Source organism: Podarcis erhardii (assembly GCF_964252035.2).
Source record: "Podarcis erhardii genome assembly, chromosome: 13".
In the NCBI taxonomy this organism is placed as follows: Eukaryota; Metazoa; Chordata; class Lepidosauria; order Squamata; family Lacertidae; genus Podarcis; species Podarcis erhardii.
Genome location: NC_138502.1, coordinates 33,467,811 through 33,480,065, shown reverse-complemented (window position 1 = coordinate 33,480,065; position 12,255 = coordinate 33,467,811). Strand labels below are relative to the sequence as shown.

The window sequence follows — 12,255 nt, the reverse complement described above, 5'->3', positions numbered from 1 at the left end:
CTTGCAATCCATGGGCACTGGCCAGTTTAAACTGGGACCCTTACAAGATAAATCCAACCTAGTGAGGAATCCAAAGGAAGAGCACTTGGGTGCATCTCCATCCCATTTAACATCTAGTTCTGGTTGTCCTTGCTCCTCCAGAAGAAAGCTAAGTATGTGGGAGCACAAATCCCACCCAAGGGAGAGAAAAATGTCCAAACAACCCTTTCCCTCTTTTGGGATCTCTGTGGAGTAACCGCAAGCATCACCATATCAGAGGTTGTTCCTCCCTTGTCCCCTACATTGCATTTTCTTTTGTGCGCCCAGTGCAAACAGATCTGTGTGTGGAAACTTGTTTCTGCCAGCAGGTTTAAGACCATATCGAGAAGATGAAGATTATCTTTCTGCTTCTGCAGGTGTTTGCGCGTGAATCCAAAGGGCTTGGACGAAGAGAGTAAAGATTACCTTTCGCTCTACCTGCTACTGGTCAGCTGTCCAAAGAGCGAAGTCCGAGCCAAATTCAAGTTCTCCATCCTGAACGCAAAAGGAGAAGAAACGAAAGCAATGGGTACGCAGAGTTGGTGGCCGGTTCCTTGCGCTTCAGCTGCCGTTTAAACACAGGCAGCGAGAGCAAAGTAGAGCCCTGCTTGTGTGTCTTTTGGCTTTCCTTTTTCAAAAAAGAGCCCCCGCTTGTTTATATATTTCCAGAGAGTCAGAGAGCCTACCGGTTTGTGCAAGGCAAAGACTGGGGATTCAAGAAGTTTATTAGAAGAGATTTTCTCTTGGATGAGGCCAACGGACTCCTCCCAGATGACAAGCTCACTCTCTTCTGTGAGGTAAGGAGGGGAAACGACGCGAAACCTTTTGTTTCATTTGGAAGAAAACCGCAGAAGGGCTGCAGAGACGCTGCTCAGCTCCCATCGCATGTCCAGTCCCTTTGTCCACCATTCCTTCTGAACTGAGCACAGTAGTTGGAGTTGAATGGTGACCCTGAGTGTTTTGTTTGGGAGAGGGGCCTTTTGTAACTCCCTCCGTAAGGTGTGGCTTGGCTCGCTTGCTTGAGTCGTCTGGAGCTATTTCTCTGCAAGCACATTTTCTCGCTTGTGGCATGCTGTCATGTGAATTACGTGGATTAACCTGTGGAGGGGAGGATGAGGAAACAGATGTGTGACTAGAAATGTATAGTTCCATAAATCCGGGGGGGGGGGGGGATATACTACCTTTTTTTTTTTAACCTTTATGAAATTTATAAAATGATTTTGTACATCTTTATTCGGAAGACCCACTCTTGTTTAGTGGAGCTTACTCCCCGGTAAGCATGCATAGGATTGCAGCCTCAAAAAATATCAGTGCGTTAAAGTGAAATCTAAAACATGTGTTCTCATAAGTGAACCTTGGCTCCTGGATTGCAGTGTTGGTTTGGACGTGTCCAAAGGGCAGTAGATGCCAGGGTATTAGCTTCTAGTATCTTCACACTAGATGAAAATTTCCCAGAAGAAAGGAAGTAGCAATTTACAATGATACCTTAGTTGTTGAATGGCTTGGCTCCTGAACAAATCGACTCCCGGATGCCACAAAAGTAAGTGTTCCAGTTTGCGAACGTTTTTTGGAAGCCGAACGTCTGACGCGGCTTCCGATTGAGTGCAGGAAGCTCCTGCAGCCAATCAGAAGCCACGCCTTGGTTTTCGAACGGACTCCCGGAACAGATTAAGTTTGACAACCAAGGTACCACTGTACAAAAAAACAAAGGCCCCAAATGGTCCTCTGATGAAGAGGGCAGCACCTCTAGGAGTCGAAATGCATCTTCGATTTGAGTGTCACATACGTACACTTTTGCCATTATTTAATGTTCTTCAGGTAGCCTTAACATCAAAAACTTCATGTTTCACGTTTTGAGTGAGTAAAAAACCTTGCCTTAAAAAGCATTTGACTCGTGTCAAAAGAGAAAGCAACTTTTGATGGAGTAGTTTCAGTGATCTCCAACGTTTTCAGTTTTTCTGTAGGATAAATTGGGGGTAGGGAGTGGGGAAGGTTCCTGGTACAGCACAATAGAGAAAATCGTGTTTCTTCCAGGCCTTTGCATCGCTCTGTGTGGGGCTTCTTCGTCAATAGACAAGGCGGCCCGTCTGTCCCCGCACAGCATGGGATTCATTCTTGGAAAGTATCAGGCTTTTGTCAGAGAAAAACGCTTTTGGATCTGGCAAGCCAGAAGTTATGCATAGAAATGAAAACTTGTGCTAGTTTTTGCTGATGCCAGGAGGTTTTCCTGCCATTTAGTGCCATATGCTCAGCAAATCCCCCCCCCCTTTCCTTGCCACAGGTGCTTACAGCTGTGTTTTTATTTGGCAGGAATGGCATTTGAGGGTGTGTGTCTGTGTATGTGTGTTTTTTCCCCTCTGCTGAGGCTCTCTAAGGATTTGATAACATTTGGTGAGCTAGGAGACTGTTACCAGGGTTTTTATTTAAAACTTGGAATACTGCTGAGAAAGAGGGTTTGTCTGTCTTAAAAAAAAGAATTTGCTTTAGTTCTGCTGGATCTTCCTTCTGTCAACCTGCAGCAACATAGGCTGCAAGTTTGGCCTGATCACATGCGATACTGGTACACCTGCTCTTGCACAGCCCCTGTTTTGCTGGCTAGTACCTGTGGAGCTGCCAGTTAGCTTACATTGAGATCCTTGCAGCATCCGTTTCCAGTTTGAAGTGGCTGCTGTCTCAAAAAGGCAGGCACCCGATTCTTTGTTTTCCATGTTTGCACTGCAGGATTCAGAGCAACTCGCAGCATTCTCAGGATCTCGGTTTTTGTGCAGTAAAAAAACAACCAGGGTTTGTTTTAATTTTAATGACTTCAGAGGTACCAGACACAATCCACCCAACATCTCACAACATTTAAGTCCTGCTAATTGTGATGGGCAAGATTTTAAAGCACACGTGGAACTTTCATTGAAATCACTGATTCTTGAACAATTCACTTTGGCATTGTTTATAAGGGCAAGTAACATTTCAAAAGCAGTAGTTTCAGAGGTGGGGGTTCAGAGCAGACCTGCAAATTGTATTTTTGATTTTATTTGAAATTTTGCTGCCTGTCTCCCATTGGAAAGCAGTGTCGGAGTGGGGCAGACATTTTAAATGTGCGTATTGTCATCCAACACAGATGATAACAAACCTCCAATTGGTGCTGGAGTTTTGGGCTGTAAAAATTTTCAGCATGCCCTCAAGGCCCTGTAAGGCAGGGATGGGGAACCTACTACTATTTCTGGCTGTTGGCCACGCCAACTGCAACTGATGAGAGTTGGGAGCCCGTCAACAGCATCAGCTTCCCCATCTTTCCCGTAATGGCCATGTGTCTTAAAAATGGGCAATAGGCTCATTCATGGAGGATAAGTCACATCAGAGTGACTCAGTGGATTTGTAACTGGCTGACTGACCGAACCCAAAGGGTGCTCATCAATGGTTCCTCTTCATCCTGGATAAGAGTGACTAGTGGGGTGCCACAGGGTTCTGTCTTGGGCCCGGTCTTATTCAACATCTTTATCAACGACTTGGATGATGGACTCAAGGGCATCCTGATCAAATTTGCAGATGACACCAAACTGGGAGGGGTGGCTAATACCCCAGAGGACAGGATCACACTTCAAAACGACCTTGACAGATTAGAGAACTGGGCCAAAACAAACAAAATGAATTTTAACATGGAGAAATGTAAAGTATTGCACTTGGGCAAAAAAAATGAGAGGCACAAATACAAGATGGGTGAGCAGTACATGTGAAAAGGATCTAGGAGTCTTGGTTGACCACAAACTTGACATGAGCCAACAGTGTGATGCGGCAGCTAAAAAAGCCAATGCAATTCTGGGCTGCATCAATAGGAGTATAGCATCTAGATCAAGGGAAGTAATAGTGCCACTGTATTCTGCTCTGGTCAGACCTCACCTGGAGTACTGTGTCCAGTTCTGGGCACCACAGTTCAAGAAGGACACTGACAAACTGGAACGTGTCCAGAGGAGGGCAACCAAAATGGTCAAAGGCCTGGAAACGATGCCTTATGAGGAACGGCTAAGGGAGCTGGGCATGTTTAGCCTGGAGAAGAGGAGGTTAAGGGGTGATATGATAGCCATGTTCAAATATATAAAAGGATGTCACATAGAGGAGGGAGAAAGGTTGTTTTCTGCTGCTCCAGAGAAGTGGACACGGAGCAATGGTTCCAAACTACAAGAAAAAAGATTCCACCTAAACATTAGGAGGAACTTCCTGACAGTGAGAGCTGTTCGACAGTGGAATTTGCTGCCAAGGAGTGTGGTGGAGTCTCCTTCTTTGGAGGTCTTTAAGCAGAGGCTTGACGACCATATGTCAGGAGTACCCTGATGGTGTTTCCTGCTTGGCAGGGGGTTGGACTCGATGGCCCTTGTGGTCTCTTCCAACTCTATGATTCTATGATTCTAGAGGCAACCAGTCACGATGGTTATATGGTACCTCCGTGCTCCAGGGATATTCTTATATCTCTTAATTTTAATTTTTTAAATCACCTCCGAAATAGCTTATAACTCCAGGTGAGGAAGTTTGTAAACCTCTGAACTAGTTAACTTGAGCCTTCATTTTTGAAAGACCTGCAGCCTGGGTTGTGCTCAAGGTTAGGGACTGATAAAACAGATGTAGGTGCGGTCAGGAAGGAATCTGGCTAGTGACTCTGGCTGAATCGAAATGACTTCATACAGTGGTAATCTGCTGCAGTATGTCTGTAATTGCTTGGGAAGCTGGCCTGTGACACTCTGCCAAGCGGTGACGTTTATTTTACTACACCTCCATATACCTGGCATGAAATCAGGAGGAACAAGGAGGTTCAGGAAGAGCGTACAGAAGTCTGGGCTCCCTGGCGTTTGTCTGTACCCCATTGTAAGTTGCCATATAGTAAGTGTTCATTGGTATTCATCTGTAAAGAGGTTTTTGTCGCTTGTGGCCTGATAGCTTTGTCTTCTGGAGCCATGTGGAGCTTGGCAGATTTGTTTTCTTTGACATCTCTGCTCCTTGCTTGAGGCACGTAGTGCCTTGGACCAATCTGTAGAAATGGATGGCCCTGCCTTTTATCCCAAAGGAGAGAACTTAGATGAACTTCTGATTCTATCAAAATCTGTGGGAATCCTTAGGCAGCTGTGCCAGGATGTGGGTGGGAGCAGAGTTTATTTTCAGTGCATTGCTGTTTCCGTCTTAAACATCCCTACCCAAGATCATCTGTGGGGTTTTGGGGTTTTGTTTCCCTCCACCCTACCCCACTGACCCTCTGTGCTCCTCCCCCCTTTTTAAAAAAGTTCACTGTGCTGCTGCTGCTTCTTCTTTTGTTAACCCCCTGTACTTCCTTGCAGGTGAGTGTAGTACAGGACTCTGTCAATATCTCCGGCCAGAACTCCATGAACATGGTGAAGGTACCTGAATGCCGCTTGGCTGATGAGTTGGGAGGCCTCTGGGAAAACTCTCGCTTCACAGACTGCTGCCTGTGTGTGGCAGGCCAGGAGTTCCAGGCTCACAAAGCCATATTAGCAGGTCGGTATCGACATGGGCGCGAGGCTTAGCTGGATGGCGGATGGACTGATCAGGGACAAGCCGACTGCCTTGATGAGTGTTTTGGAGGTTGCTTCCCTTCTTTTCCAGAAAGGGGCTCCAAATAGCGGGTCCTATAAGATGGGAACAATAGATTTGACCGGGGAATGAGGGGCAATGGGAATGTATCATATCGAAACCTCAGCTTAAAAAACCCATTTAATGCTATTGGGAGGGTGGGGAAGGTGCAAATTGTAAAAACTGCTTTGCCAGAGGTCTTCTAGGACTTATATCAGGCATGTCCAACTCTCAAGAGGACTGTGATCTACTCCCACTATAAAAAAAACTGGCAGTGATCTACGCATTAGATTAGATTGACCAAAGTTGTTGAACTTTTTTGGGGGAAGCCAAAGTTGTTGGACATGCCTGCTGTATATAATGCAGTTCCGTGGGAGTCCAGGAAACACCATTCAGCTTTCTTTTTTCCCTTTAGAAAGGCAAGTTTCTGTGTCTAACGACTGCAGAGATATAGTCTTACCTTGGTTCTCAAACAGAATGCATTCTGGGAGTCCGTTTGGCTCCCAGAACTGTTCGAAGACCAAAGCGCGGCATCCTGCTGCCAATCAGAAGCCGTTGAAGCCACGCCGGATGTTCGGCTTCCAAAAATTGTTTGAAAACCGAAACGCTCACTTCTGGTTTTCGATTGTTCGGGAGCCAAAACATACAAGTTCCAAGGTGTTCGACAACTAAGGTATGACTGTACTTGAAAGTGTGTGGCAATTCCTGCTGGAATCCCAGACAGATTGCTCAATGCGATTTCCGAGTAGTTTAGGAGTATGCTCTCCTGTGTTCCCCCCTCAGCTAGACCACTGCGGAGATTTTTCACTTTCGTGCGGCTAGCAAAACTGGAATGAATTGTGACAAGCTTGTAAAATTTGTTCAACTTGCATAATTCATGCGTGTTGCAGAACCTAGCTTTTCTCGGAGCAGAAAGATGTCTGCCTGGGAGCAGAACGTTTTTTGTCTCTCTTATTAAGCAGAGGGTGCACACGGCCCTGTATATATTCTGCTCCAAGCCAGTTTAACCACCACAGAGGGGAAAACCCTCTGAACTGTACTGGGAGGGAATGGAGCCGAGAATGTCTGTGAGTGGTCTGCACCTTCACAAAACTGCAATTTTCAGAGCTGCTCTTGGGTGGGGGGTGGGCTGGGCTGATGGAAAAGCTAGTTTTAAGCTGGTCTCCTTTCTCTAGTGTGCATATGCCCTTAGGAAGACATTTGATAACATTTCTCTCATGATCGTTTTATTTATTTTTTACGCCCTGTTATATTGGTACCTTTATTTGCAGGTACTGATTGCATGTGTCAGTTCCTCTCTGGAGAGGAAGGTTATCTCTTCACATAGTTTTAATTGCATTTTGTGGTGTTCTTTTCCCTCCTCCCCAATCTCTCTCTCTTCTCTCTTGTGTTCCCCACCCCACCCCTCTGGCCGCAGCACGTTCTCCGGTTTTCAGCGCTATGTTTGAACACGAGATGGAAGAGAGTAAAAAGGTAAGTTGGCAGAGCAGCTTTCTGGTCGTGAGGAAGGGCCATTTGCTGATCTGCAGACTGGGAGAGATAATTCAGGAGCTGGAACAACTCTTGGTTCCCCCAGCAAGTAGCTTTAAAATACTGCAGACTTTTGACCTCCACTTGCAAAGGTCTTGCTCAGCACAGAGGCTCAAAGCAGAAATAAAATATATTGCTGTCATGTGTCCAGGTTGGCAAGGCCTCTTGCTATGGGAAGGAATGCTAGAGAGCTGACATTGTGAACTGTATTTTAGATAGATAGGTCTTGACCGGAGGAATGGCTGGGGAACAAGCGCTGCCAATGGAAACCAAAACCAGGTCGGGGGAATACCTTTATTAGGCCAACCAAAATATCACACAATATAATGTGCAAGCTTGCGAGTTCTCCAGAAACCTTCATCAATCTTGCGGCATGTTGCTGGACCTAATAAAGGCATTGCCCTAATATGTATTTTGGCATTCACCCTTTCCAGTTTCTGCATGAAAAAAATTCACTGTGGGTGGACATTTGCCTTCCAGTTTTTTATATTTCAGGGAGCCAGAGCTAGAGTCCGAGGCTTGTTCAGTTGAGAAGCTTACTAGCTGATGCCTTTCATTCCAAGATACACTGTCCCTACCATTCCTCCCTTGCAGCCTTGTTGTGAAATTAAGCTTTGAGAGATGGGCATATTGTAAGCCACCAGGAACCTTCAAGACAGGCCAGAAAAGAAATTTGGAAAGCACCGTAGGAGGAGTTAATACTCCTGTGCTGCCATTACAAGTTGTGATGGCATTTATGTAACAGTAAATGCTGGCTTCTTGCTGCTGCCTGAGACAGTGGAAAAGCGAAGCTTTAAGGAAAAGTCTCACCACGTTCTCTTCTGTAGTTGGAAGAGGCAAAGGAGACTGGAACGTTTCTGTTTCTCCTGCATCTTCTTCCCCAAATATTTACGTGTTCTCTCCAAATAGTTCCACCCCCACCCCTGGAAAAAGAGAGATCTGGGGGAGGAGACCAACAGTTGGGTCTGTTGCCTGAGTGTCAGAAGAGTAACCCTAATTCCCCCCCCCCCTCCGGTGCAGAATCGAGTTGAAATCAATGATGTGGAACCTGAAGTTTTTAAAGAAATGATGTGCTTCATTTACACGGGGAAGGCACCTAACCTCGACAAAATGGCCGATGATTTGCTTGCAGCTGCTGATAAGGTACACAGGGTGCTTGGGTGGCTGGCTGGCCGGCCGTTGACTTTTTTTTTCCTCTTGCGAAAAGGGAGAGGGGGACCAGCACAGAAACCATGGCTTCAACATCATTGTGTTTATACTTGATACCTAGGCCTTTGGTTTTGTGGGTTCTTGTCTCCTGGAGACGAAATTGTGGGGGACTTGCTGGTATGAACATTCTATTGGTGTCTTACCAGATTCACTCCTGGGTCTTTGGGTGCAGTTCAAAGAGATTTCCTTGGCCTGCCCAGCCTATTTTGTAAGCTGTGGGTGGCTGTATACTTGAGGCAGGCCACATCCCACTGCTGTCAAGAGGCCCAGGGCCTGATCAGCCATGAGGCATTGCTAACCCCTCTCCTCCTAGTAGTCTGTCCCATCCTTAAGGTGTTGACCTGCGAGAGGAGAAGCTGGGCCAATAGAGACGAACTCTTGCTTCCTGATCTTTGCAGGAATGCACTGAAAGATGAACAGTCTGCTGTAGAAGCTTCCAGGATGAGACAGCAATCTTTAGGTACACCCCTCATTGCGCAGAGAGAGGGGTGCCCTGCTCTGTTGAGAGCAGTGTGTGCCCCTCTTGTACACTGCCATTTAGGTAAATCACTATCACCCCCCCTGGACCAGATTAAAAGGGATGTGATGTCTGTCTGTGAAATGTGACTTCACTGCCTCAGTGAAAAAGCCTCAGAGCCAGCCTCTCACAACTCCAGGAATATGGGGGTACCTGCAAGTTAAGGACACTATGCTGATGCTTCGAGGTCACATCTTACGCCACTGAATTGTGAGGTTTTGTGCTGTTCCTTACCTGTGTGTGGCAGGTTGGGGCAAAAGGGCAGAGGTGAAGAATCTGGGCTTCTCCGAATTGGAATTTCCAATGATTGGTTCAAGTCGTTAATAGAATAGCAGTGAAAAGCGCCTGCCGTATGTATGCAGGGAAGAAAAGCAGCATGGGGAATTTAGGATGGAATATCACAGTTTTAATTGGGGGGGGTATAGAAATTTGTCCCTCCTTCACAAAATCAAAATATACTACCATGCAGCAGATGCCAAGTGAGTCTTGCACACTTGCCCAGCAGAAGCCCATATTGGCCTCTGGGGATGGTTTAGTGGCAAGTTAATTTTCAGCCCTTCCTAGCAACAGCAGTTGTCCAGCCCATTGATCAGACAGTAAGGTTTAGGGGTCTTTAATTTTGACTTTTTATATAGCTCTTCCCCACCCCCTAATCCTTCCAGGGTGTCTGTGTAAGAACAGAAAGCAAAACCTTTTATGGCAGCACATGAAGCCTCTTAATATTTGCCCGAGAGGCTTGGGAACAGCTTGTTCTGTCTTCCTCCAGTCTCTTGGGGGAAATACGTAATTATACTATAAACAAAACACAGTGCATATCCTAAACCCTGGAGACCTGCCATTGGGCTCTTGGGTGAAGATGCGATTAGAGAGTTAGGCTTTGTCTTTCAGAAGTGTTTATTGAGGAGGATGGGAAAGGATGTTGTCGTACCTAAAGATCCAGACTCCATTGACCTTTCGTCCAGCTGCTTGGGCTTATATGTTCTCTTTGGCCAGCCCTCCCAAGCTCTGCAAGCAGAATTAAGTTATGCAGATTACCTACTACAATTTTGTATAATTCTGCTTCTCCAGTTAGGTTTGGCACTCATTATGTGTGTTTTTGGCAAAAGAACTTAAGATATCTCTTCATTTTTTTCCTCCCCAGCCAGAAGGCTTCAGACTTTGGTGAGATATGCTGACAATTGCCCAGAATATGCATCTCTCTTCCTCTTGAATATTGTGCTTCCAAACATTACTACTGAATAATTGGGGGGGGGGAATACAGTACTATACACTTTGCATGTATCAGTGCTATGCTATAGTTACAGAAGCACTGTGCAAGACTTGGAACATTTGCTTCAACAAGGAGAAGACTGCTAGCACAGAACTTTATAGGATTAAGGGAAGTGGGGCACCACACCTACAAAAGCCATTCAAAATAGCAGTGCTAAAACCCACCTGTAGGGAGTTTTGCCACCACAGCGCAGCCTCTTTTGGGTCTTCCTCTTTCAGGGCAACCTCATTTCAGTACCTCTCTGTACTCTTTTTTCTCTTAAGTATGCTTTGGAACGCTTGAAGGTGATGTGCGAGGATGCTCTGTGCAGCAACCTGTCCGTAGAAAATGCAGCGGAGATCCTCATCTTGGCTGATCTACACAGCGCTGACCAGTTAAAAACTCAGGCGGTTGACTTCATCAACTAGTAAGCAGGTTTTATCCTTTCTCCCCCTCCCCTCAGAATGTGGGGAAATTGACAAGTAAGAACCCTAGAGAACAAAGCCCCCATAGCACCTCTTCGTGTTCAAGCACTCATAACCAGCTAAAATTGGTGCACCCAAAAAAATAATATTCCACTTCCTCTCTTCTGGTTTCTCTTGCTGGCGCACCTGCAGGTTCTTTTTTATCAAACATAATTTCTTCTCTTTTTGCCCTTGTGCTGGAGAATCAAGTAGTGGCTGTTGCATACTCCTTCTGCGAGGAATGTGGAAGGCACTTTTCCGAAAGGGCACTCTGCCCCACTGTTTTCTGCCAAGGGGGACAGTGGTAGCTCCATTCATATTCTTTCTCTCTTAAGCATCCCAAGAGAAACAAACAAGGAGCCTGGAAAGCAAATCCTGTAAGAGAAGAGAAGACAGGTGTGTTCTGCAATGGACAACCAGTGCAAAATACCCTCTCTCTTTCTCTTTCTCTTTCTTGGATGAATTGGATGTTTCTTTTAGAACTGCTTCAGTTCTTAAAGATGTCACACCCATTGCGTCTGAACGGTGAGTTGCTAAATGCAAAACCAGCACCTCTGACTTGGGGTGCAAGTGGGGGGGGGAATAGCCCCTGAAGCAGCCTCGATTCTTTCAGGCTAGGGGTCAGCAAACTTTTTTGGCAGGGGGCCAGTCCATTGTCCCTCAGACCTTGTGGGAGGCCAGACTATATTTTTTGGGGGGAAATGAACGCATTCCTATGCCCCACAAATAACCCAGAGATGCATTTTAAATAAAAGGACACATTCTACTCATGTAAAAACACATGAATCCCGGACCGTTCATGGGCCAGATTTAGAAGGCGATTGGGCCAGATCCGGGCCCCAGGCCTTAGTTTGCCCACCCATGTTTCAGACCAAGGTAGTGTCATCTTGCTTAAATTGCACCGCAGAGTATCTACAGCAGATGATAAGGCATTTATACAAGACATAAAAGCAGCTGCTGAAACCCTAAAATGGAAGTATTGATAGCTTGAGAACTTCCCCTTCCCTTCTGTGTGTTTTGCCTTTCATTGTCAACTGGTAACCTTGGCTCCTTTGTTGTTTGTTTCCAGCCATGCTTCCGACGTCATGGAGACTTCAGGATGGAAGTCGATGGTTGTGTCTCACCCCCATTTGGTGGCCGAGGCGTATCGCTCATTGGCCTCTGCGCAGTGCCCTTTTCTGGGACCCCCACGCAAGCGGCTGAAGCAATCCTAAGGCCGGACCCCATCGCACAACCCCGTGTGTGTATGTGTGGCTTTTTAAACAAAGAAAAAACATGGAAGTAGCAACAGAAGCAAGTTGCTTTTCCAAACCTTGACCACCAGGTAGACGATGCAACCTGTGGAGCTTTTAACTCTGTTGTGGGGGTGGGTGGGTGGGGGAAGAGACTGCTTTGAGACGTGCAGACTTTTAAAATGAAACAAAAAAATCAGCAGCAAATAAACTTTGGGGCGAATGGGGAGGGGTGGACTTTGGGTTAAAGGGGACTGTTCAACCTAATATATCCCTGTTGCTGCAATGTCTGTGTGTTTCCCTTTTGACTTGGCCAAGTCAAGAACTTAAGGAGTTGGCCGGGTGCCGGCCTGAGACAACAGATCCCAACAGTGCTAAATGGAATTTAAGGCGAGAGGAAAAGGGACGACGTTATGGCCTCCGCATCTGACTGCACAGAACAAGAAGTCGGGCATGATCAGAGCA

The 12,255-nt window shown here is 46.2% G+C and overlaps 1 protein-coding gene across 4 annotated transcripts in view; it reads left to right on the top strand.

Annotated features, from left to right (window-relative positions):
- The window catches only part of SPOP (speckle type BTB/POZ protein), a 52,676-nt gene extending 40,750 nt beyond the window's left edge, over positions 1-11,926 (top strand). For 3 of the 4 annotated variants that reach the window (XM_081838118.1, XM_081838120.1, XM_081838119.1), the window contains exons 4-10: positions 396-547; positions 688-815; positions 5,337-5,514; positions 7,007-7,062; positions 8,140-8,262; positions 10,379-10,521; positions 11,628-11,926. In XM_081838118.1, coding sequence (XP_081694244.1) covers positions 396-547; positions 688-815; positions 5,337-5,514; positions 7,007-7,062; positions 8,140-8,262; positions 10,379-10,521; positions 11,628-11,772 — 925 coding nt within the window. In that variant the 3' untranslated portion in view covers positions 11,773-11,926. Of the gene's footprint in view, positions 1-395; positions 548-687; positions 816-5,336; positions 5,515-7,006; positions 7,063-8,139; positions 8,263-10,378; positions 10,522-10,893; positions 11,138-11,627 lie in introns of those variants that run through there. The other variant, XM_081838121.1, reaches the window with a different exon arrangement.
- Positions 11,927-12,255: the final 329 nt, after the last annotated feature.